The 23,817-nt window shown below is 47.4% G+C and overlaps 1 protein-coding gene across 1 annotated transcript in view; it reads right to left on the bottom strand.

The window, feature by feature from the left end:
- The window catches only part of LOC119389270 (nose resistant to fluoxetine protein 6-like), an 81,488-nt gene that overhangs the window by 42,198 nt on the left and 15,473 nt on the right, over positions 1–23,817 (bottom strand). The window contains exon 2 of the mRNA XM_037656475.2: positions 12,449–12,660. Coding sequence (XP_037512403.1) covers positions 12,449–12,660 — 212 coding nt within the window. The remainder of the gene's footprint in view (positions 1–12,448; positions 12,661–23,817) is intronic.

Below are 23,817 nucleotides of genomic sequence, written 5' to 3'. Positions count from 1 at the left end.
TCCGCGTCGATGACATCGCCAGCTTGCTTTTCGCGCGATAGAGGAAGCACGTGTGCTATGTTTACACCCTGGCCAGCCGTGCCGGTGTGTAGCGCGCTTCGTGACGTCATCGTATACCCAGCACGGAGCAGCTCAGTTCCCTGTTTTGGTTTTGACTCCTCGTTGATTGCTTATTTTAAATTATTGACCACTCTTTCAGCAAAATGAACCACCCTTGCTGTTACAGGACTGTTTATACCGTTTGAAAACGGCGTTACCTCAATATGGTCGAAACTGCCCCGGAGTTCCCTTTTAAGTAAATCTGGTTTCAAGAAAGTTTCGTCGCCCCTTCCTTCCATATAATACGTCGGGTCCAGCGTGAATGACGTTCAAAGAATTCGGTATATATAGGCTTAAATGCGGAAGAGTAACTTTGGTTGCCGCAAGGTTATCATATATATATATATATATATATATATATATATATATATATATATATATATAGGAAAGCACATGATTTTTCAAGGGCTCGTTTACCTTTGTTAGACACAATATTAATGAGAACTAACAGACAATAACGCCAAGGAAAGTACAGGGGGTGTTATCTGTAGTATTTAGAATATAAATGTGAAGAAAGTAAAGTGGACGAAAAGATGACTTGCCGCCGGCAGGGACCGAACCTGCGACCTTCGAATAACGCGTCCGATGCTCTACCACTGAGCTACGGCGGCGGTCATCCTCCCGTCCACTTTCTGGGGTATATATGTTGATTTAAACCTAGGAGTGTTAGTCAGCGCAGTGTTAGCAGCAGTGTTAGTCAGGGGGTGTTATCTGTAGTATTCTAAATACTACAGATAACACCCCCTGTACTTTCCTTGGCGTTATTGTCTGTTAGTTCTCATTAATATTGTGTCTAACAAAGGTAAACGAGCCCTTGAAAAATCATGTGCTTTCCTTCATTCATAGCGAGGGTCTCGTCTTGGCAGACTTAATGCCTTCAGGTAGTATGCGAGGGATTATTGGTCAGCTGCCAACTCGTAAAATGATCACGTGCTACGTGACGCCAACAGGCAAAAAAAGAGTGTTCCACACTCGCCGCCATGGCTGCGATTGGCGCTGACTAACACTCCTAGGTTTAAATCAACATATATACCCCAGAAAGTGGACGGGAGGATGACCGCCGCCGTAGCTCAGTGGTAGAGCATCGGACGCGTTATTCGAAGGTCGCAGGTTCGGTCCCTGCCGGCGGCAAGTCATCTTTTCGTCCACTTTACTTTCTTCACATTTATATTCTAAATACTACAGATAACACCCCCTGTACTTTCCTTGGCGTTATTGTCTGTTAGTTCTCATTAATATTGTGTCTAACAAAGGTAAACGAGCCCTTGAAAAATCATGTGCTTTCCTTCATTCATAGCGAGGGTCTCGTCTTGGCAGACTTAATGCCTTCAGGTAGTATGCGAGGGATTATTGGTCAGCTGCCAACTCGTAAAATGATCACGTGCTACGTGACGCCAACAGGCAAAGAGTGTTCCACACTCGCCGCCATGGCTGCGATTGGTGCTGACTAACACTCCTAGGTTTAAATCAACATATATTTATTTATTTTATTTTTACATACTGCCAGTCCCAATGGGGACTATTGCAGGAGGGCAACCGAAAGATACAAGAGATACACTTACATTGAAAAAGTGGAAGTGTATGACTATAATTCTTATACGATACCACATGGATTATATAGGAGCATAAGCAATGTGGTGAAAAACTTCTACAACTCAGATATGGTACATGGTGGACCGTTTCAATAACATGCAAAAATGTCACTAATAACATGAAAAACAAATTCACTGCGTATGGCACTGAAACAATTATCATAATCAAAAGGCACTCAAGAATTTTTACAAGTAGAGGAGAGAAAAAACAACGACATCAATTCAGCTATGGGTGGCACGAATATAGTTATCAAGCAATGTCAAAAAAGTATTCAAGTCATTGCTATTGGTTATACAGCCGGGTAATCTGTTCCATTCTCTAATTGACTGTGGGAAGAAAGAATACCTGAAGCAGTTGCTGTTAAAATGGTATTCCTGTAAAGTTAATGGATGTTTGTGGCGAGACTGTCTGGCTTCCGAAATGGATATGAACCTAGAGCTGTCGATGTTTAGCTGTTTATGAATAAGTTGGAAGAGCATTTTTAGGCGTGAGAGTTTAGCGCGATTTCGTAATGTTAGTAGCCCAGCTCTTGCGATTAATTCAGTGGGTGAATCGAGCAAACTGTATTTATTGTATATAAACCTAACCGCCTTTCTTTGCACACTTTCTAGCTTTTTAGTTAAGTTATTTGTGGCAGGGAACCAGACTAAGTTAGCGTATTCTATTGTAGGTCGAATGAAGGTTTTATAGGCTAAGAGTTTTGTTTGAGGTGGTGCGGATCGCAGTCGTCTTTTTTTTTAAGGAAAAATAATTTTTTTAAGGCTGAAGAAGTAACATAGTTAACATGTGCCTCCCATCTAAGGTCACTAGAAATAACTAATCCAAGATACTTATGCTGTTTGAGGGAAGTCAGTAGCGTGTTGCCAATAGTGTAGTCGAAATGTGAAATGTTTTGTTTACGGGTGACTCTTAACAAGGCTGATTTTTTTACGTTTAATGTCATCTGCCATTTCGTGCACCAATCTGACACAGATAGCAGAGCATTGCTGAGGACCACATGATCTGAAGGGGAGTTAATTTCTTTGTATATAATGCAATCGTCTGCAAAAAGCTTTATGTTGATTCCGATGGATTGGGGCAAATCGTTAATAAAAATCAGAAATAGAATAGGAGCCAAGACGCTGCCCTGTGGTACACCTGAGGTAACTTCCGTTAGTTCCGATGTTTGCTGGTTTATTACCCCAGAAAGTGGGCGGGAGGATGACCGCCGCCGTAGCTCAGTGGTAGAGCATAATAATAATAATATCTGGGGTTTAACGTCCCAAAACCACCATATGATTATGAGAGACGCCGTAGTGGAGGGCTCCGGAAATTTCGACCACCTGGGGTTCTTTAACGTGCACCTACATCTAAGTACACGGGCCTCAAACATTTTCGCCTCCATCGAAAATGCAGCCGCCGCGGCCGGGATTCGATCCCGCGACAGTGGTAGAGCATCGGACGCGTTATTCGAAGGTCGCAGGTACGGTCCCTGCCGGCGGCAAGTCATCTTTTCGTCCATTTACTTTCTTCACATTTATATTCTAAATACTACAGATAACACTCCCTGTACTTTCCTTGGCGTTATTGTCTGTTAGTTCTCATTAATATTGTGTCTAACAAAGGTAAACGAGCCCTTGAAAAATCATGTGCTTTCCTTCATTCATAGCGAGGGTCTCGTCTTGGCAGACTTAATGCCTTCAGGTAGTATGCGAGGGATTATTGGTCAGCTGCCAACTCGTGAAATGATCACGTGCTACGTGACGCCAACAGGCAAAAAAAGAGTGTTCCACACTCGCCGCCATGGCTGCGATTGGCGCTGACTAACACTCCTAGGTTTAAATCAACATATATACCCCAGAAAGTGGACGGGAGGATGACCGCCGCCGTAGCTCAGTGGTAGAGCATCGGACGCGTTATTCGAAGGTCGCAGGTTCGGTCCCTGCCGGCGGCAAGTCATCTTTTCGTCCACTTTACTTTCTTCACATTTATATTCTAAATACTACAGATAACACCCCCTGTACTTTCCTTGGCGTTATTGTCTGTTAGTTCTCATTAATATTGTGTCTAACAAAGGTAAACGAGCCCTTGAAAAATCATGTGCTTTCCTTCATTCATAGCGAGGGTCTCGTCTTGGCAGACTTAATGCCTTCAGGTAGTATGCGAGGGATTATTGGTCAGCTGCCAACTCGTAAAATGATCACGTGCTACGTGACGCCAACAGGCAAAAAAAGTGTTCCACACTCGCCGCCATGGCTGCGATTGGCGCTGACTAACACTCCTAGGTATAAATCAACATATATACCCCAGAAAGTGGACGGGCGGATGACCGCCGCCGTAGCTCAGTGGTAGAGCATCGGACGCGTTATTCGAAGGTCGCAGGTTCGGTCCCTGCCGGCGGCAAGTCATCTTTTCGTCCACTTTACTTTCTTCACATTTATATTCTAAATACTACAGATAACACCCCCTGTACTTTCCTTGGCGTTATTGTCTGTTAGTTCTCATTAATATTGTGTCTAACAAAGGTAAACGAGCCCTTGAAAAATCATGTGCTTTCCTTCATTCATAGCGAGGGTCTCGTCTTGGCAGACTTAATGCCTTCAGGTAGTATGCGAGGGATTATTGGTCAGCTGCCAACTCGTAAAATGATCACGTGCTACGTGACGCCAACAGGCAAAAAAAGTGTTCCACACTCGCCGCCATGGCTGCGATTGGCGCTGACTAACACTCCTAGGTATAAATCAACATATATACCCCAGAAAGTGGACGGGCGGATGACCGCCGCCGTAGCTCAGTGGTAGAGCATCGGACGCGTTATTCGAAGGTCGCAGGTTCGGTCCCTGCCGGCGGCAAGTCATCTTTTCGTCCATTTACTTTCTTCACATTTATATTCTAAATACTACAGATAACACCCCCTGTACTTTCCTTGGCGTTATTGTCTGTTAGTTCTCATTAATATTGTGTCTAACAAAGGTAAACGAGCCCTTGAAAAATCATGTGCTTTCCTTCATTCATAGCGAGGGTCTCGTCTTGGCAGACTCAATGCCTTCAGGTAGTATGCGAGGGATTATTGGTCAGCTGCCAACTCGTGAAATGATCACGTGCTACGTGACGCCAACAGGCAAAAAAGAGTGTTCCACACTCGCCGCCATGGCTGCGATTGGCGCTGACTAACACTCCTAGGTATAAATCAACATATATACCCCAGAAAGTGGACGGGCGGATGACCGCCGCCGTAGCTCAGTGGTAGAGCATCGGACGCGTTATTCGCAGGTCGCAGGTTCGGTCCCTGCCGGCGGCAAGTCATCTTTTCGTCCACTTTACTTTCTTCACATTTATATTCTAAATACTACAGATAACACCCCCTGTACTTTCCTTGGCGTTATTGTCTGTTAGTTCTCATTAATATTGTGTCTAACAAAGGTAAACGAGCCCTTGAAAAATCATGTGCTTTCCTTCATTCATAGCGAGGGTCTCGTCTTGGCAGACTTAATGCCTTCAGGTAGTATGCGAGGGATTATTGGTCAGCTGCCAACTCGTAAAATGATCACGTGCTACGTGACGCCAACAGGCAAAAAAAGTGTTCCACACTCGCCGCCATGGCTGCGATTGGCGCTGACTAACACTCCTAGGTATAAATCAACATATATACCCCAGAAAGTGGACGGGCGGATGACCGCCGCCGTAGCTCAGTGGTAGAGCATCGGACGCGTTATTCGAAGGTCGCAGGTTCGGTCCCTGCCGGCGGCAAGTCATCTTTTCGTCCACTTTACTTTCTTCACATTTATATTCTAAATACTACAGATAACACCCCCTGTACTTTCCTTGGCGTTATTGTCTGTTAGTTCTCATTAATATTGTGTCTAACAAAGGTAAACGAGCCCTTGAAAAATCATGTGCTTTCCTTCATTCATAGCGAGGGTCTCGTCTTGGCAGACTTAATGCCTTCAGGTAGTATGCGAGGGATTATTGGTCAGCTGCCAACTCGTAAAATGATCACGTGCTACGTGACGCCAACAGGCAAAAAAAGTGTTCCACACTCGCCGCCATGGCTGCGATTGGCGCTGACTAACACTCCTAGGTATAAATCAACATATATACCCCAGAAAGTGGACGGGCGGATGACCGCCGCCGTAGCTCAGTGGTAGAGCATCGGACGCGTTATTCGAAGGTCGCAGGTTCGGTCCCTGCCGGCGGCAAGTCATCTTTTCGTCCACTTTACTTTCTTCACATTTATATTCTAAATACTACAGATAACACCCCCTGTACTTTCCTTGGCGTTATTGTCTGTTAGTTCTCATTAATATTGTGTCTAACAAAGGTAAACGAGCCCTTGAAAAATCATGTGCTTTCCTTCATTCATAGCGAGGGTCTCGTCTTGGCAGACTTAATGCCTTCAGGTAGTATGCGAGGGATTATTGGTCAGCTGCCAACTCGTAAAATGATCACGTGCTACGTGACGCCAACAGGCAAAAAAAGAGTGTTCCACACTCGCCGCCATGGCTGCGATTGGCGCTGACTAACACTCCTAGGTTTAAATCAATATATATACCCCAGAAAGTGGACGGGCGGATGACCGCCGCCGTAGCTCAGCGGTAGAGCATCGGACGCGTTATTCGAAGGTCGCAGGTTCGGTCCCTGCCGGCGGCAAGTCATCTTTTCGTCCACTTTACTTTCTTCACATTTATATTCTAAATACTACATGTAACACCCCCTGTACTTTCCTTGGCGTTATTGTCTGTTAGTTCTCATTAATATATATATATATATATATATATATATATTTATATATATATATATATATATATATATATATATATATATATATACAGGGTGTTTCAAGAAATGTGTCCAACCTTCTCAAAAAATCAGGAAAATGCGATATTTGACTGCTGCCTTCAGGATTGATTTTTCTGTAGTGGCAGGGATTTTAAGATGGTTAAAGAAATTATTTGGGACTGTAATTAAAAAAGTTAAATTATTTAACTTTTTAATTAGTGGAGGTAGGTGGTTGTGTCAAATAGGAGAATCGAAGTTCTTCATGCTAGAAACCCAACCCAACTTTGAGATTTCGAAAAAGTGGCTTGTAGTAATAATTACGAAGCAATGAAATTCATCCAAATTCAATGGCGAAACCTAAACAGAAACATGCAAGAACGCAACTGCCATATTCTTCTGAGACGTCAAAAATGAGTGAATGACTTTTTCTGTAGCGCTAGGCATCTTGAGATGGTTAGACACATGACTTGAGACAGTAATTAAGAAAGTTAAATTAATTAACTTTTTAATTAGTGGAGTTAGGTGACTGTGTCAAATTGGGGAATTGAAATTCTTCGTGCCAGAAACCCATCCCAACATTGAGATTTCGAAAAAGCGGCCTCTAGTAATAATTATGGAGTAATGAATTTCAACCGAATTCGATGGCTTTCGCTGTTGAAAGCCGTTGCATTTGGTTGAAGTTCATTACGCCACAACAATTACTAGAGGACGCTTTTTCGAAATCTCAAAGCTCCGATGGGTTCGCCGCATGAGGTACTTCAATTCTCCCATTTGACACAATCCCCTAACTCCACTAATTAAGAAGTTAATTAATGTAACTTTCCTAATTACTGTCCTAAATGATGCCCTTAACTACCATAAGATTCCTGCCGCTACAGAAAAACCAATTCTGAAAGCCCCGAGCAAATATCGCATTTTCCTTCCTGATTTTTTGAGAAGGTTGGACACATTTCTTGAAACACCGTGTATATATATATATATATATATATATATATATATATATATATATATATATATATATATACTTTGGGTATGAAGATCGATGGGTCCGGTACGATATATGAGTGAGAAGGACTCACGTACGAAATGTAGTTTTATTAACGTTTCGGCTGGTCGGCCAGCCTTCGTCAGAATGAATGTACTGCCTGTGACTGACACTATTTATAAGCGTGTAGCACAATCAAACGTACTTAGGTGCAACACAAGAGCAACAGGTGGAACACAATCAAAACGTGCATCGAAAGAAACATGTGCAACACAGTAAAACGTGTATCGAGTGCAACACAACAGGTGCGACACAAAAAAACGTTCACCGAGAGCAACAGGTGCTAAAATGTGTATCCAGATCAACAGGTACAATGGTGCAACACAATAAAACGTGCATCGAGTGCAACACAACAGGTGCAACACAAAAAAAAAAACGTTCATCTAGAGCAACAGGTGCAAAAATGTGCATCCAGAGCAACAGGTGCAAAAATGTGTATCCAGATCAACAGGTACAATGGTGCAAAACAATAAAACGTGCATCGAGTGCAAAACAACAGGTGCAACACAAAAAAATCACAGCATATCCACGGAGTGAATGATGATGAGTGGGCGAAGCTGCGGAGGTTCATCGGTAAACCGTGAATCTTCCGTGAATTCTGCCCAGTACATCATCACCGACGTGAGATCGGGCGCGTTTATACTAAAGGTTCGATGACTTATGACGACTTGCAGCTCACTTTAATTTTACATGTACGCTGTGAATTTTCATTGTTTAGAAAACCATTGCTTTAGAAAAATCTGGCGTCTTTCGTTAAGCAGCTGGCGTGTGTTCGTTTTGCTTTAGAAACATCTGGCGTTCTTTCGTTCTGCTTTTAAAAAAAATCTGGCGTCTTTCGTTGGTTTCTTTCATCAATCAACGGCGTTTTGAACAAAATTTTTATTGTTTGATCACGCACAGGAGAAATCTCACCAGGCACTACCTTGGAGGTAAACAATGGCTGCTAATGGGAATGAGAGACAGAAGAAGTCGGCTTTTAGCTAACACTTACACTTCTACTTCTACTAACGTTTCCTACTGGAACATGCCAATGGCTGCTAATGGGGAATGAGAGACAGAAGAATTCGGCTTTTAGTTAACGCGCACGCTGCGAATTTTTTATTGTTCAACAACGCAGAGGAAAAATCTCCCACCGGCACCACCTTGGAGGTCAAAGCGTAAGACTGGTTACGGACTATACGACTACGACGACTACGAGGGACGAACGGGTGCCGCCTTAAGGAGCTTCGCCCCTAAAACGTTCATCGAGACCAACCGGTGCAAAAATGTGCATCCAGAGCAGCAGGTACAATGATGCTGAGCATCGAGGGCGACAGTTGTCATTCGCAGTGCGAGCAACACCTGTTAATGGGCGCATCGCTGTGAATAACAATAGGAACGCGCTGCGCGAGAACAAGTGGTGGGCGCATGGTGAATACAATACAGTTGATAGGCAAGAGGAACAGGAACAAAGACGAGTTTGTGCCAGCAATGAGGTGTGCACTGTACACTAGGCAAGTATGCTAGCCAACCTACCCGCGTTCTCGTTTAAGCCGTAAGAAACCGTGTTGAACTTGTGAATTAAAGATGACTCGCGCATTTCGCGTTTATAATGTGACGTAAATCCTGAGTCCAATATAGTCGCCGTAAATGATTCAAAGGTGTGCCCGGTGCTGGCGACGTGTCTAGATATTGGCAAATGAAGCATGGAGTGCACATGCGCTTTGTGGTTGTTGAAACGGTAGCGAAATGCATTTTCGGTTTGACCGATATACTGCAACTTGCAGATGGAGCACTCAAGCAAATATACCACATTATCTGTCTCACACGAAAAATCGCCACGAATTTTCAAGCTAAAACCATTGGCGGTGCTTTTAGCCACAGCGGTGGTCGTCATCTGAGTGCATACTTTGCATCGAGGTTTGTGACATGGATGGCAACCAGCGTGTGGAATGTAGTTGTTTCGAACTTTGGAGGACGTGAGGATATCCTGCAGATTACTGCAACGTCGATACACGGCGCGGGGTGGCTCGGGAAAAACTTTCTTTAAATGCTCGCTTTGAGTCAGCATGTTGTAATGTTTCCTCAGAATTGCTGCCACACTGGGCACTGAGGCGCTATGCGTGAGGACAAGGTTAGCGCTATTGAGGCTACGGGGACGTCTCTCGGCGTTGATAAGCGTTTTACGGTCAAGCTTGTCTGCGCGTGCCACAGCGTCATCAATAATCTGAGTGGGGTACTTCTGTTTTAGAAGGGAAACACGTAGTTTATCGCAGCTGGCACTGAAGTCTGCCTGCTCTGAGCAAATGCGTTTAAAACGGACTGCTTGACTATATGGGATGCTTGATTTACATTGTTTAAGGTGACTACTGTTGAAATGAAGATATTGCTGTCGATCAGTAGGCTTCTCTTTATGAGAAGCCTACTGATCGACAGCAATAGGTTCCCGTTCCTCAGGCTTACAGTGACGTCAAAGAAGTTAATAGTTTCCGCCGAGTAGGTGTGCGTGAAGGATATGGATGGGTGAACGTTATTAAAATCCGATATAAATGCGCGAAGTTGAGATTCACCATGTGGCCAAATAAAAAACGTGTCGTCAATGAACCTCTTGTAGCATAGTGGTTTTAAATGGCGACTGCGTAAAAATTGCTCTTCAAGCCTCCCCATAAATATGTTTGCATAGTTCGGTCCAATCTTAGTTCCCATAGAAGTACCGCTAACCTGTAGGTAGTGGACTTCGTTAAACACGAAATTGTTCAGCTGGAAAATCATTTCAAGTAGTGTCGCTAGGATAGGGCTGTCTACTGGCTTATCGCCGGAAAATTTGTCGTACGTCTCAACAACCACCAAGATGCCGTGCGAATGAGGGATGTTTGTGTGCAGGGACAATACGTCCAGTGTTACAAGGAAGGAACCATTAGGCACGGTAATCTCATTAATTGCCGACAAAAAGTGGTTCGTGTCCCTCACGAAAGACTGAAATGTTGCTGGAATGTTACGAATTAGCGAGTCAACATAACAAGACAGGTTTTCTGTCACCGTTCCGTTAGCTGAAACAATGGGGCGGCCGGGATTGTTTGGCTTATGAATTTTTGGCAGCATATAAAATCGGCCTGTAGATGGACTTAGAGGTACCAGTGTTGTGGCTGCCTTACCACAAATTTTTTTCTCTCTGAAGAGTACAGTAATCTTCTCTTTCAAAATTCATTTAAAGTCCTTTGTGGGGTCTGCATGAAGTCGCCTATAAAATGTACGATCATTAAGCTGCCTTAGAGCCTCCTCAATATAGTCCGCTGTGTTCATAACCACAGTGCCCCCCCCCCTTATCAGCTGGCTTGATAGTGATGTCGGTACGCTTTCTTAATGTTTCGACAGCCTTCAGTTCTTCTTGTCGCATATTACGATGGAACGGAGTTTTCTGCTTGTGTGCTTGAATGACATCGCGCTGAATAGCCTCAATATATAAGTCAAGATATTTGTCACGTTGCGAGGGTGGCGTCCAGTGTTTAGAGGACGGCAGTGCCAAGGAACTCTCACCAGTAGCAGCTCTATCATGAAAACCTCCCTCAACCTTAGATTGCGCGCAAAATTGTCCAAGTCATGGTGAATCTCAACTTCGCGCATTTATATCGGATTTTAATAACCTTGACCTTGACAACACAGTCGATGCACTGTGCATTACATTGATTGCAGTCTATTGACGTCATCGTATCTAGCTAGATTGCTTGAGGTGCTGCTTTTTATTAGTACATAAGAAAAACTACTTATCAGGATCTTCAGGTTGGGTTATCAAGCAGTTCAAAAGAAAACTCTGAAAGAAAAGCTGATGCCATTTCAGGAACAACACGCAATCGTGCTGGAATCCATCTCTTCAGACGAATCCTTGGCGGAGTTTTGCTCAACGTTTCTACACGTGTTTTCAGGAAGTTCTCACGTAATTTTCTGTACAAGTTGGGCAAGTTGAACAGAGGTAAGTTTTGTGCCTTTGCGTGGCCTTCCCTGTCTTAAACAGAACGAGGCCACAACAACTTTCTTCCGTTACTCCCCGACCATCTTCCACGAATACTTGGAAAGGATTCCACTTGAGTCCGGGAAAGCGGGTGTTTTGATTCTTCTACCCAGCCTAACACATTAGATTAGTATCGTCGTCATGCTAAGAGTTGGGTTCGACCGTGGTCTATGCGGCCTTAATCCGACGGGGCAGAATGCGATAATTCTCATATGCCATGCAGTGACGGCACGTTATATATCCTCTGCTGGAATAAATTATTTTCAAGTTTCCCCGTATGGTCAGCGCCACAATCACTGCGCTTTCGGCGTGTGACATCCCTGAAATCACTTTTTTTTTACTTTGCTAGTACAGTGCCCGATGTTGCATTACGGATGTGACTACAGGCGCTGCGTACAATATTGATTTCTTGCTTGCTCCAACTGACAACGAGTCCTTCACAATTACAAGCCAGGAGAGGATACATAATGGGTTGCTATTCACAAAGTTTTAAGAGGCGGGTTTGATGGGCTATGGTAAATAAAAATATTGAGTGTAAGCTCATTCACCATACAATGAGTGGCATACCTAACAGTATGACGAAAATAGGATGAGTTTTGCTGATCTTTTTGTATATAGATACGAAGTACAAAGTCGTCACGAGTCTTAAAACAATCCAGTTAGTTCGATCCTTCTATTTTTTCTTTTTTTTTCTTCAACCCACTGTACCTAACGTTCTGAGCCGTTATGCCTAATTTCTATCTCCTGGATGACGTCCGCATGTTTTTTCTAACTTGGGATGCCCACAGAAAGTTGTCTATAAAATGGGCCGTAGCTGTGCGTCATTGCCTGTATTTTTGAGCCTCGCCAGCTGTTACTGCCAGCTCCGACAACCAAGGATGCGCTCGGGCATAGAAAGTGGGCTTGAGTGAGAGGACATCTCAACACCGCAAGAAGGCACGCTAGAGAGAACAAGAGCCGCTTACCCTTTTGTGCGAGAGCATTACCGCTGGCATGATCTCGCTGATGATGGGGCTGTCTTCTCCAATGGAGAGATGCACGTTGCAGTATTGTCCGCGTGCCTTCTCGATTCCGTACTCATCCCTCGCTACAGTTTCTATGCACTCGTCGTAGGCTCCCAAATTGGCCGTGGATGCTTGCAGGAGGCCTGTCGGATATTTAGCCGTCGCGTCCACCACTGCAGGACGAAATAAAAGAATCACAGCAACGAGTCTTTGCTAAGAATATGTTCAAAGCGCATCCGTCAGAAATAATTGCCTGGCCAGAGGAACACGTCCATTTATTCAATACACTCTGGGCTCTCGTTATCCATGCACGTGAGCTGGATAGCCTTTATTTCCGTAATGATATACGAACAAGCCAACGTTTTTGCGAATGGCATGTCATCCATATGCACTTTGCGTACACCTTCGAGAGTTGGGACGCCTAACGAAAAGCACAACAGCATAAAGCAGGAAAGAAGCACGCTTTAATCAAGCGAGTTGCGATTTTCGCGTTTTATTTGTCACATATCATTAACAGACGTTTACCTTAGCTGATGTACTGTTTAGCCTGGGCAAGTGTACCCACAATAGGCAAAGTGGAAAAAAAAAGAAAGCATATTCGTGTACGTCTCTAGACTAGACTATCTACCAGTATAAAACCACGCTCGTACTTCAGATGAATTACGGATACCGCCAGTCACCTCGAACACGGAGTGCTGCAAATCTTAGTGGTGGTACGGTCAGCCGAAGAATATGCGCTTTATTGAACTGAATACAAGTGAATAATGAGTGTCGGTTCAGCTCACCTCTCAGAGCCCCCAGAAAGCGTTCTGCAAGTACATTTCGTTCCACATGCTGGCCAAAATTATAGAATTCAAATATCCTTACGTGTACCGGAAGAGCTGTCACCGCATTGCAATTAAAATTGAAAGAGCGCATCGCATTCCACTTTTATTGAACGCAAAGCATTCCTGCAAACAGGACAATGCGCCATAAATGCGGACAGTGCAATTGATGATGGTCCATCAACCGGACTGCAGACGGCGCTAGTGAATTCAGACAAACGGTTAGCTACCTTAGCTTAGCGGCGCAATGCGCTTATTTCTGCCAAATAACGAAAATCTAAGGGTCGCTATTTCGAAGTACTTATAAAATGAAGCTGCTGTGACTGCTTTATGTACGGGATGTATCCTGCGCCGGCGCTACCTGCCATACGCGCGGCTAACTAAACAGTGTAAACACTCTGAGATTTCATCCTCCCTGTGGCAACTAGGGGCGTTAGGAAGACGCGCTAAGATATGCAATATTTAAATGCAAAGCAATAATTGGGAACCAAAGGCACTTTGACCGTTCGTTGTTATCTATCTATCTATCTATCTATCTATCTATCTATCTATCTATCTATCTATCTATCTATCTATCTATCTATCTATCTATCTATCTATCTATCTATCTATCTATCTATCTATCTATCTATCTATCCACGTTCGCGCGCTCTTGTGGTCGTATCCTTAGCCTGGTATCTACCAAAACTGGCATAATACGATATGTCGAAGACGACTAACAGGTCAGGACATGAATAACATGGCATGCCTGTTCCCTACGTCACGAAACCCTTTCTGTCAGTCACGGGTGGAGCATTCCAGCATACCATACATGGTCTCTGCAATGCGGGTGTGCGTCACACGCGATTCACAGTCGATGTAATTCCAGGAACGTCGAGAATAGGCAGCGCAAAACTCAACAGGAGTGCGCGTGCCAGAAAATTCGTTGGAGGCGCGTTCTCGGTGAGCGAGAAATCTGGATGGTCGCAGAGAATAAGACGCAGCCGGAATCGAACATGGGCATTCCGCATCAAGCATGCTCAGCCATTCCAGCGCTCGAAACTGCTTCGTGGAATAAAAAGAAAGCCTACACGGGTGCCATGGCTGCGCAACGTCAGTGGTTATTGCAACGTTGGCTATCTGTTGTTGGAACAAAGTAATAAACTCAGCAAGGTGTAGCTTGCTCGGCGTCAAGCGTAGCTTGATCCTGAAGGAGTACGCGAAGGACCGCTACTTCCGATTTGCATGCTATCGCACCGCAGCGTGCACTTCGCTTGATAAAACGGACGTCTGTGCCCTAACGTGAGGGCCGACATTACGCTGGACGATAAGCTACCCTTTCGGCGTCACTGTAGTCGGCGTGCCACAACTAACTACTCAATTTTCACAACCATGTCCGTCCGCCTCCTAGCGCTTGGCTCAAAGCAAATACAATACGGCAGATCCCACAGATTGTGGGAATTGAAGCACTTCCGCATTTCTACAGCGAAAGCTCTGCTACGCTGTCTCCCAAGGTCGTTCATTGCGTCGCGAGCCGCCGAAGCGCGTGGCAGGCGTGACGTGATCCTCTGCGGAGAGGCTGCGCTTGCTCGGCACCTCCTCGCTGCGGTACCACGTGACTAGGCGAAGGTAAATCCTGCCTGCTCTTTCTCCTGGCACGGTAGCCGTCGAACGGGAGAGCGAAACGTGCACATGTAACTCCGCTAGCGTTCGCTGTTCACCCGTGCACAAATGCAACGCCACAACTAACCAGAATTTTAACGTGCGCGGAATCGTGCCAAGCTACTGCAGCCGCCGCACGTGTGCATAGTCTTTGCAAAAACAAACATACCTTTCGCTCGTGATGTGCAGAAGAGTTAAGTCACTTTTCTTGCTTCGAGCCAAGCGTTACAAGGTGGATCGATTTATTTGTGAAAAGTCACTAGGGCACATAGAATCGGATTTCCAGGCCCATCGATTACACTGACGTGTAATCTCATGGTCCGCCGCAACGTCGACGCTGTAGAACAGGGGCGTCACCTTCGCATTGAAGTGAACTCTATGGTGCGTTGATGTGCATATCATAAGTAGCGGCCGTCGGCGTATTCGAGCAACGCTTGACTATAGCTTGAGGAGTCATAGTTGCACATATTCACTGCTTATTACAATGTCATAAGAACGGATAGCCAACACTGCAACAGCAATTTGCGTTCGCCCGACATGACGCTTTTATAAGGTGTTTTTCCGAAGCAGCTTGAAGCACTGGCGTCGCTCTGTCGTAGAATACTTGCCTGCCATGCATAATGGAATGGAATGAAAAAAAAAACGTTATTGGGGTTCTTCGGGCGTGAACTAGCACGTAGCGGGTCACTGCCACGTCGAGACAGATAGGCCTAGCCTCTCCGCCACGTCGCGGGCTCGTTGGACTGCCCATAGTTGTGCTTCCAAATCCGGACTGCGTATCGTAACATCCCACTTGGACGACGTAACGTCTTCGTCACTCCACAACGCGGGGCACCGCCAGAGCATGTCTTCTAAGCTGCCAAAGCCTGGACAAAGCGCGCAAGAACTTGACGGCTGAATTTCGGGATAGGCATTCTGCAAGAGTGCGGGGCTAGGATATGCCCCGACCTGCAAGAGTCTGGGTGTCAATGCCTGAGGCCTGTTCACTTTATTGGGCGCCGGCGGATACTTCCACGTCCCCAGATAAAACTTCTTTGTTAGTTAAATGTACGTGGCCGGGGGATCTCTATTGTTCACAACCTCAGCGCCGCGCCACTCGGTAGCTACATGATCGACGACTCCTCGCGCAGCTCTTTGGGTCGACTCGTTGAGGTTGGACGGGGATCTGTCCCATGTGAGCGGGGAACCACACGATCGTGTGTTGCTTTATTTCCTTACACCGTAAGATCCGCAAGACCGATTCCGAGACGGTGCTCTTGGCGAATGCTGGTACCGCCGATCTCGAGTCTCTGTATAGGTGGCGCTTCGGTTTCTCCGCCTTTCTTGCAAAATCCGGTCCCCACTCGCGCCTACAGTCGCGCGGTGAAGGGGCGCTGCGGTGCCCGGTTCTGCTCGTCACGCGACTGTACACTGCTCCCTTTTACGCCGCCTTTAGTTCTCGTTGCTTTGCACGCACGCTGCTCGCTGTCGGCACGTGTTTTCGCGGGTTTCGAGGGTTCTGAGAATATTCGCGTGACTGAGGATCCCTTTTGTAGCTGCAGGGGGGGGGGGGGTGGCGAGAGGGCAGCGTCTACTCAACCTTGTAAGAGATGCGGAGATGGCAGACATCGTCGTCACGGTCTGGGACATTTAGGAGCTTGCTCCTGTTGCTGGGAGTTGTCTCTTGTCCCTCCTGCCGTGCACGCTAGTTCTCATTCGGCGGAGCGCGCGCCCGCCGAGAGTGGAACACGCGACCTTGAATCGTGCACTTGAAAAAAGAAAAGAAAAAACACTAGAGCACGCGCACTTGGCACGTGCTCTAGTTTGATAGGAGACCGCTAGAGGGTCGCTCCTTAGATAGCGCTCGCTCTTGGCACGCTTCCTTTCTGTTTCGCCGGACATTACTCAGTCCACTTCGCTATCGCTACTCATCATGAACAAGGAAGAAGCCAAGGCAGCAGAGCGGAGGGCTCGCAATGCAGCATGCGGGCTCGCCGCCAAGACCTTGCGGTGAGAGCTCGCGATGCCGAAGAGAGACGCCAGCGCCGACAGCAAGCACAAGCACCGAGACGGCGACAGCAGCCAGGGCTCGCGATGCCGAAGGTAAACGGGCTCATCGGCAAGCGGACCAGGAGGCGGCACGGGCCCGCGAGTCCGCAGCGAAGCGGACGCAAACAGAAGCGGACCCCAAGCTGAGAGGCCGCGAAGCAGAAGAAGCCATTACACTAAAAGTAAAACGTTACTCCGAGGTGATGTGATCCGTAAATAAGCTCTTGAACAAAATGTATATACCGCATCAATATGTAAATTTGTGTATATAGTGCATCGATGTGTAAATTATAAACATTGTGTATATAATGTGTATATACAATCACACCACAGCAACTCGCGTGTCACTTCTTCATATGATGATGATTGAGCAGATGTACAGAGGATTCACGGTTTACCGGATTTAACCTCTGGAGCAAGATCCTTCATCGTTATTCACTTGGTGGATATGTTGTGATTTTTTTTTGATAACGAAAAATGTGTGGCGCTACTGAGAACGAGGAACAAAAAAAGAACAGACAAGTGCCCGATTCGCTACATTTGCCCCAAGAGACACGGTTGTGCTGTTTCCCACAAAATATATCTGCTGTCACCTCTGTTGGCGACCACGCATTTCCATTGGCACTGCATGAATAGGCAATATATATCACCGCACAACACAAATAGGACATATGTGTAAACGCGTTTTGCTAGTACGTCCTCAGAATACCGGCAGCAGCGAAAATACAGGGCGGCGCGGAGTCCGGTGACATATATTTCAAGTTGGAAATTTTCAGTCCTCGTTTATTTGTTTGATACAACTTTAATGACAACCAAATGATAATGAAGCCATGGCAGGTACAGGGGACGTTAATTGTACTGTTGTGAACGTACTGTAGTATTTGTTATATAAATGTGAAAAAAATTAAAGCGGGCGAAAAGACAGTTGGAAAGGTCTCTTCGTAGAAAACGGCCGCAATAATATTGAATAAAGTTCATTCTTTCGTCCACGTTGCTTTCTTCCGATTTTTATCATAGTCACTATAACGCAGTTAAAACAGAAAAATTAACGTCCCCTGTCCCTTCCTTGGCTTTATTATCTGTTGGTTTTCATTAACGTTATATTTCAAGTAGTCATATGTTAATATGGACGCAGCAAAAAAAAAATAGGTGTCTACAAAGACGACCAAGCGTGTCATTCATTTACCACCAATTACGAGGTAATTTTTCGAAAACTACATCTGGCAGATGGCCTCCTATTACATCATTGCGACGTTGCAAACGCTTCTTGATGTCGCAGACGCGCCTCCGTAGGTCCTCATAAATCGCTGCTACTTCGTCATCAATGGTTTGCGATTGACATCAGCGGCTTCGTCAACAATTTAAAAAGTGTGAGTTGGTTCCGCGGCACACTGCGCATATAGCTTCGTAAATTTTTATTACTGGTGAAAAGACGGAAGTTGAACGCACTGTAGTAATTTCTGCTTCAATGCCGGCACAACCAAGACGCGGACGTGTATCACCTAGAAACTCGATTGATCAGTGCAGTTGTGAAGCAGGAACGAACTCTGGTTATGTTCAATGTTTCGTGGAGATGCTCATTTTCTCTGCATGCGTGAATTCCGACCGTGCACTGCTAGCGCATGCAACAAAATTTGTTTATCTTGTTCAGCGCACTTGAATAGTTTTACGGGTGGAATCAACCCCTTTGCGTTTACAATGCTGCTAACAACGCAGCAGTAATTCCCAGTCCCTCGTCGGGGCGACATCGCAGAAAGAACGGGAGACGTTTCCCGTGCAGTGCGTGGGAACCAAAGGAAGCGGAGGGGCGTCTCTCTCCGCTAGAGGAATGGCAAGCGCTGGCGTCTCACCTTTTGATTGCGCTCTCTCTCTGCGCGTTCACGCGCCCTGCACGCGCTGTCGTGTGCTCGCCGTGCACGTGTAGCCTCACGTATCGCTTGCTCTGGGGGTTGAAAAATGATATCATGGATTGAAAAACATTTTCGTGGTATGAAGAAGAGTGGTTGACCGACCATTTCTGCGGGACCGTGCTGGTCGTCGACAGCAATGATGCTTGTGCGAGCGCTACGTGCATGTCGATGGTGTACAGCCACATTTGTAGAGCGTGAATATTGATTCTTTCGTGACCGTGGGAAAATCGGCCACATTTTGTATGTTTTAGTATTTACTTTTTGTTATGAATAATATGACAGATACAGTGCAATATTATATTGTCACGTGGTCATGGCGTCGACGAAGACAGCAGCCAGCGTGTTCAAGATGGAACTGTTTATTTGGCCTGTGGTCCGGCGGTGTGGTCCGACGCTGTGGTCCGGCGGTGGCTTGTTTGGCTGTATCTCAGTACTGCCTGAGTTAGGTCAGCAGTAAACGCCGTACATCTGTCCGTGATGAGGACCACTGGGGCGCCATGACGCAGGACGATGTTCTTAACAAAGAACTTCGCTACCTCGGCGGCACTGCCACTGGGTAGGGCCCTTGTCTCGGCGTAGCAGGTGAGGTAGTCGGTAGCTACGACGATCCATTTGTTTCAGGTATTGGACCTCGGGAACGGCCCCAATAAGTCCATCCCGATTTGCTGGAACGGCCGTCGAGGTGGCTCGATAGGCTGCAGAAATCCGGCTGGCCTAGTCGGCGGTGTCTTGCGTCGCTGACAGTCCCGCCAGGTCTTGACGTAGCGAGTTACGTCGGCGGCAATGCGCGGCCAGTAGTACTTTTCCTGTATTCTTGCGAGCGTGCGAGAAACACCCAGGTATCCAGACGTCGGGTCGTTGTGCAGGGCCTGGAGGAATTCTGGTCGCAATGTCGAGGGTACTACGAGAAGAGAATCGGCTCGAAGCGGCGAGAAGTTCTTCTTAAGGAGAACACCGTTGTGCAATAAAAACGACGTCAGTCCCCGCGTGAATACCTTCGGAACAACGGTGGTCATGCCCTCGAGGTATTCCACAAGGCACCTGAGTTCTGGGTCTGCTCGCTGTCGTTTGGCGAAGTCGTCGGTACTTATGGTTCACAAGAAGCAGTCAGCCTCCTGGTCGTCCTGCTGCGGTGGATCGACGGGGGCGCGGGACAGGCAGTCAGCGTCGGAGTGTGTTCTTCCGAACTTCTAAACGACGGTAATGTCGAATTCTTGAAGTCGTAGGCTCCACCGTGCGAGGCGACCTGAAGGGTCCTTCAAGTTAGCTGGCCAACACATAATAATAAGAATATCTGGGGTTTAACGTCCCAAAACCACGATTATGATTATGAGAGACGGCGTAGTGGAGGGCTCCGGAAGTTTCGGCCACCTGGGGTTCTTTAACGTGCACCTAAATCTAAGCACACAGGCCTCAAACATTTTTGGCTCCATTAAAAATGCAGCCGCCGCAGCCGGGATTTGATACCGCGACCTTCGGGTCCGCAGTCGAGCGCCATAACCACTGGACCACAGTGGCGGGGCTAGCTGGTCAACACAAGGCGTGGTGGTCGCTGACAACTTTGAAGGGCCGGCCGTAGAGGTAGGGGCGAAACTTCGGTGTAGGCCAGATGATGGCGAGACACTCCTTTTCTGTTGTGAATAGTTGATTTCTGCCTTTGATAGCGACCGGCTAGCATAAATGATGACCCTTTCCAATCCATCGCTCTTCTGCACAAGGACGGCGCCGAGTCCTACATTGGTTGCGTCGGTGTGGATTTCCGTTTCGGCGTATTCGTCGAAATGCGCAGGTATCGGAGGTGCCTGCGGGCGTCGTTTCAATTCTTGAAGTGCTGGACTTGCGACGTTTCCCACCTGAATTCGATGTCTGCCTTCGTGAATTGCGTCAGTGGCTCGGCGATCTGTGAAAATTCCTTGACGAAACGTCTGTAATAGGCGCACAAGCCGAGAAAACGGCGTACGGCCTTCTTGTCGGTGAGCGGCGGGAAGGCAGCGATGGCAGCTGTTTTCCGCGATTCCGGGCGAACACCATCCTTGCCGATCGCGTGACCCAAGAACAAGAGCTCCTCGTACGCGAAGCGGCACTCTTCACGCTTCAAGGTGAGTCCGGAGGTATTGATTGCTTGAAGTACAACTTCAAGGCGCCGAAGCTGTTCGTCGAATTTTGAGGAAACCACAACGACGTCGTCCAAGTACACGAGGCACGTCTGTCACTTCAAGCCGGCCAGTACTGTGTCCATAACACGGTCAAAAGTCGCAGGTGCCGAGCAAAGACCAAAGGGCATGACCTTGAACTCGAACAGGCCGTCTGGTGTTATAAAGGCAGTCTTTTTTCGGTCTCTCTCGTCGACTTCGATTTGCCAGTAACCGGTCTTGAGGTCCATCGACGAAAAGTACTTTGCGTTGTGTAATCGATCCAGGGTGTCGTCTATCCGGGGAAGGGGATACACGTCCTTCTTCGTGACTTTGTTCAGGCGACAATAATCGACGCAAAAACGTAGAGTCCCGTCCGTCTTCTTCACTGGCACCACTGGGGATGCCCACGGACTCTTCGACGGCTGGATGATGTCGTCGCGTAGCATTTCGTCGACCTGCTTCTTCACGGCCTCGCGTTCTCGCGTCGAAACTCTGTACGGGCTCTGACGCAGTTGTCTGGCACTTTCCTCTGTTGTGATGCGATGTTTTGCCACGGGGGTCTACCGAATTCTTGACGACGACGAAAAGCAGTCCTTGTATTGCAAGCGCAGGGTTTTGAGCTGTTCTTGTTTGTGCTTCTGAAGGCTGCGATTGACGTCGAAAGCTGGTTGCGGCCCTTTATTCGTCGAAGTAGGCTCGGTAGAATCGGTGAGGCCGAAAGCATTGCTGGCTTTTTCGATTTCTTCGATGTAGGCGACCGTCGTGCCTTTGCTCATGTGCTTGTACTCGTTGCAGAAATTCGTGAGCATAACTGTTGCTTTCCCTGCCTGCAGCTCGACTACTCCTCTTGCGACGCAAATCTTGCGGTTAATCAAGTGATGCTGGTCGCCTTCAACGATGTCTTCCAGGTATGATGATTTATGAGTGCCGACGGAAATAATGACGCTGGAGCGAGGGGGAATGGTGACCTGGTCTTCCAGCACATTCAAGGCGTGCTTTCTTGGCGGAGTGTGCGGCGGTGGTGCCTTTTCCGTGGACAGTGTTATCAACTTTTACCTTAGGTCGATGACTGCACCATGAAGGCCTAAGAAGTCCATACCAAGGATGGCATCTCTCGAGCAACGCTGCAGCACTATGAAGTTCGCGGGATAAATCCGGTTGTTAATGGTGAGTCTCGCTGTGCAGATTCCCTCCGGCGTTACGAGGTGACCTCCAGCTGTCCGGATTTCGGGGCCTTCCCAGGCTGTCCTAACTTTCTTCAGCTTCGTGGCGAACGGTGCACTGATGACGGAATAGTCGGCTCCGGTGTCCACGAGGGCTGTGATGCTGTGGCCGTCGATAAGAACGTCGTGGTCGCTAGTTCGTCGTCTTGCATTGCAGTTACGTCGTGGCGTCGGGTCACGGCTACGTCGGTTTGTTCCGCTGCTTCCACGCTGCGTCGTCAGGTCTACTTCGGTCATCGAGGTTTCGTCGTCAGGGTCTGTCTGGTTCGCGTCGTGTCCTGTATATTTCGTCGTGGCGTCGTCGTCGGCGGCAGAGGATCTTCGGTATTTCGTCGTACAGCAACCGCACCTCCATCGGTTGCTGCCCTTAGTTTTGCGGATGCGGGCTAGGTGACCGGCCCCGGGTTGGGCCAGTGTATCGTCGGCGTTGGGGAGAGGCGTAGCGGCCTGGCGATGGCGATGGGGAAGGTCCTCGGGGGGTCCACTGCGCTCCTGCCAGATAGTCCGCGATGTCACGCGGTCGTTCACCCTGCTGTGGACGCGGCGCCTCCATGGCGAACCCGCGCAGTCCCATCTGTCGATAATGGCAGCGGCGGTAGGTGTTGCCGGCTTCTCCGCAGTGGTAGCAGAGTGGACGATGGTCGGGGGCGCGCCAAACGTCGGCCTTGCTCGGCGTGTATCGCTGGCCGGCTGGCGGGCGGTATGACGTCGGTGGTGGCGGCGGTGGTGCATGCCGGCGGAACTGCTGGGGCAGCGCGGCGTCTTGACGTGGGCGAGGAGGGGGGGGGGGGCGTTGCGTCGGGATGCAGCAGCATAGCTCATTGCTTGCAGCTGCGGCGGTGCCGCCTGAGGAACACCCAGTGACTGTTGGATTTCCTCGCGCACAACGTCTGCAATCGACGTCACTTAGGGCTGAGCAAAAGGTGCGAGCTTTCGCAGCTTCTCTCGCACGATCGCTTCAAGCGTGATTTCCTAGACCACAGCGGTCTGCGACCACTTATGGTTCGACAACAGCCTCACCACAATCGCTACTATAACAACGTGTCACGACTTTATATGACAATAGAGGAATTGTACGGAGCATTCACGGTTTACGAGATTATCTCCTCTGACATCATTCGCTTCGTGGATATGGTGGGGATTTTTTTCATCCCATGATATCTATATCGCGTTCCTCGCGCACGCATGCACTTCGACGCAAATTTTGGTTGATACCAATTTAAGAGGACGACCACGAGAGTGCCCAGACGTAGGCGACTAGATAGATAGAAAGAAACGCTACCTTTGGTTCGCTCAAAAAATGCTTCGCATGAAAACTGCATACGGCATACTCGCTCACTGTTTCGCATGAAGTCAACTGCCACAATGCCCTGGATTTGCCCGAATTCTTTTTCAGCTGGGCAAGTCAGGTGAAAAAGCTCAGTAGGGTACGCGGCAGAGCTTTTTCCTACCACACATTCGATCTACTGCATGCCTTTATTCAACGGTTCAAACGACAACTTTTCGCTTTGTCACCCAAGCATAAGCATGTCGCACGTATACACTTTGCTCACTGCCCACGCCATTTGG

The sequence above is a fragment of the Rhipicephalus sanguineus genome, chromosome 1 (assembly GCF_013339695.2).
Source record: "Rhipicephalus sanguineus isolate Rsan-2018 chromosome 1, BIME_Rsan_1.4, whole genome shotgun sequence".
Taxonomy (NCBI): Eukaryota; Metazoa; Arthropoda; class Arachnida; order Ixodida; family Ixodidae; genus Rhipicephalus; species Rhipicephalus sanguineus.
The sequence above is the reverse complement of the archived record's forward strand: the minus strand, read 5'-3'. Positions and strand labels throughout refer to the sequence as shown.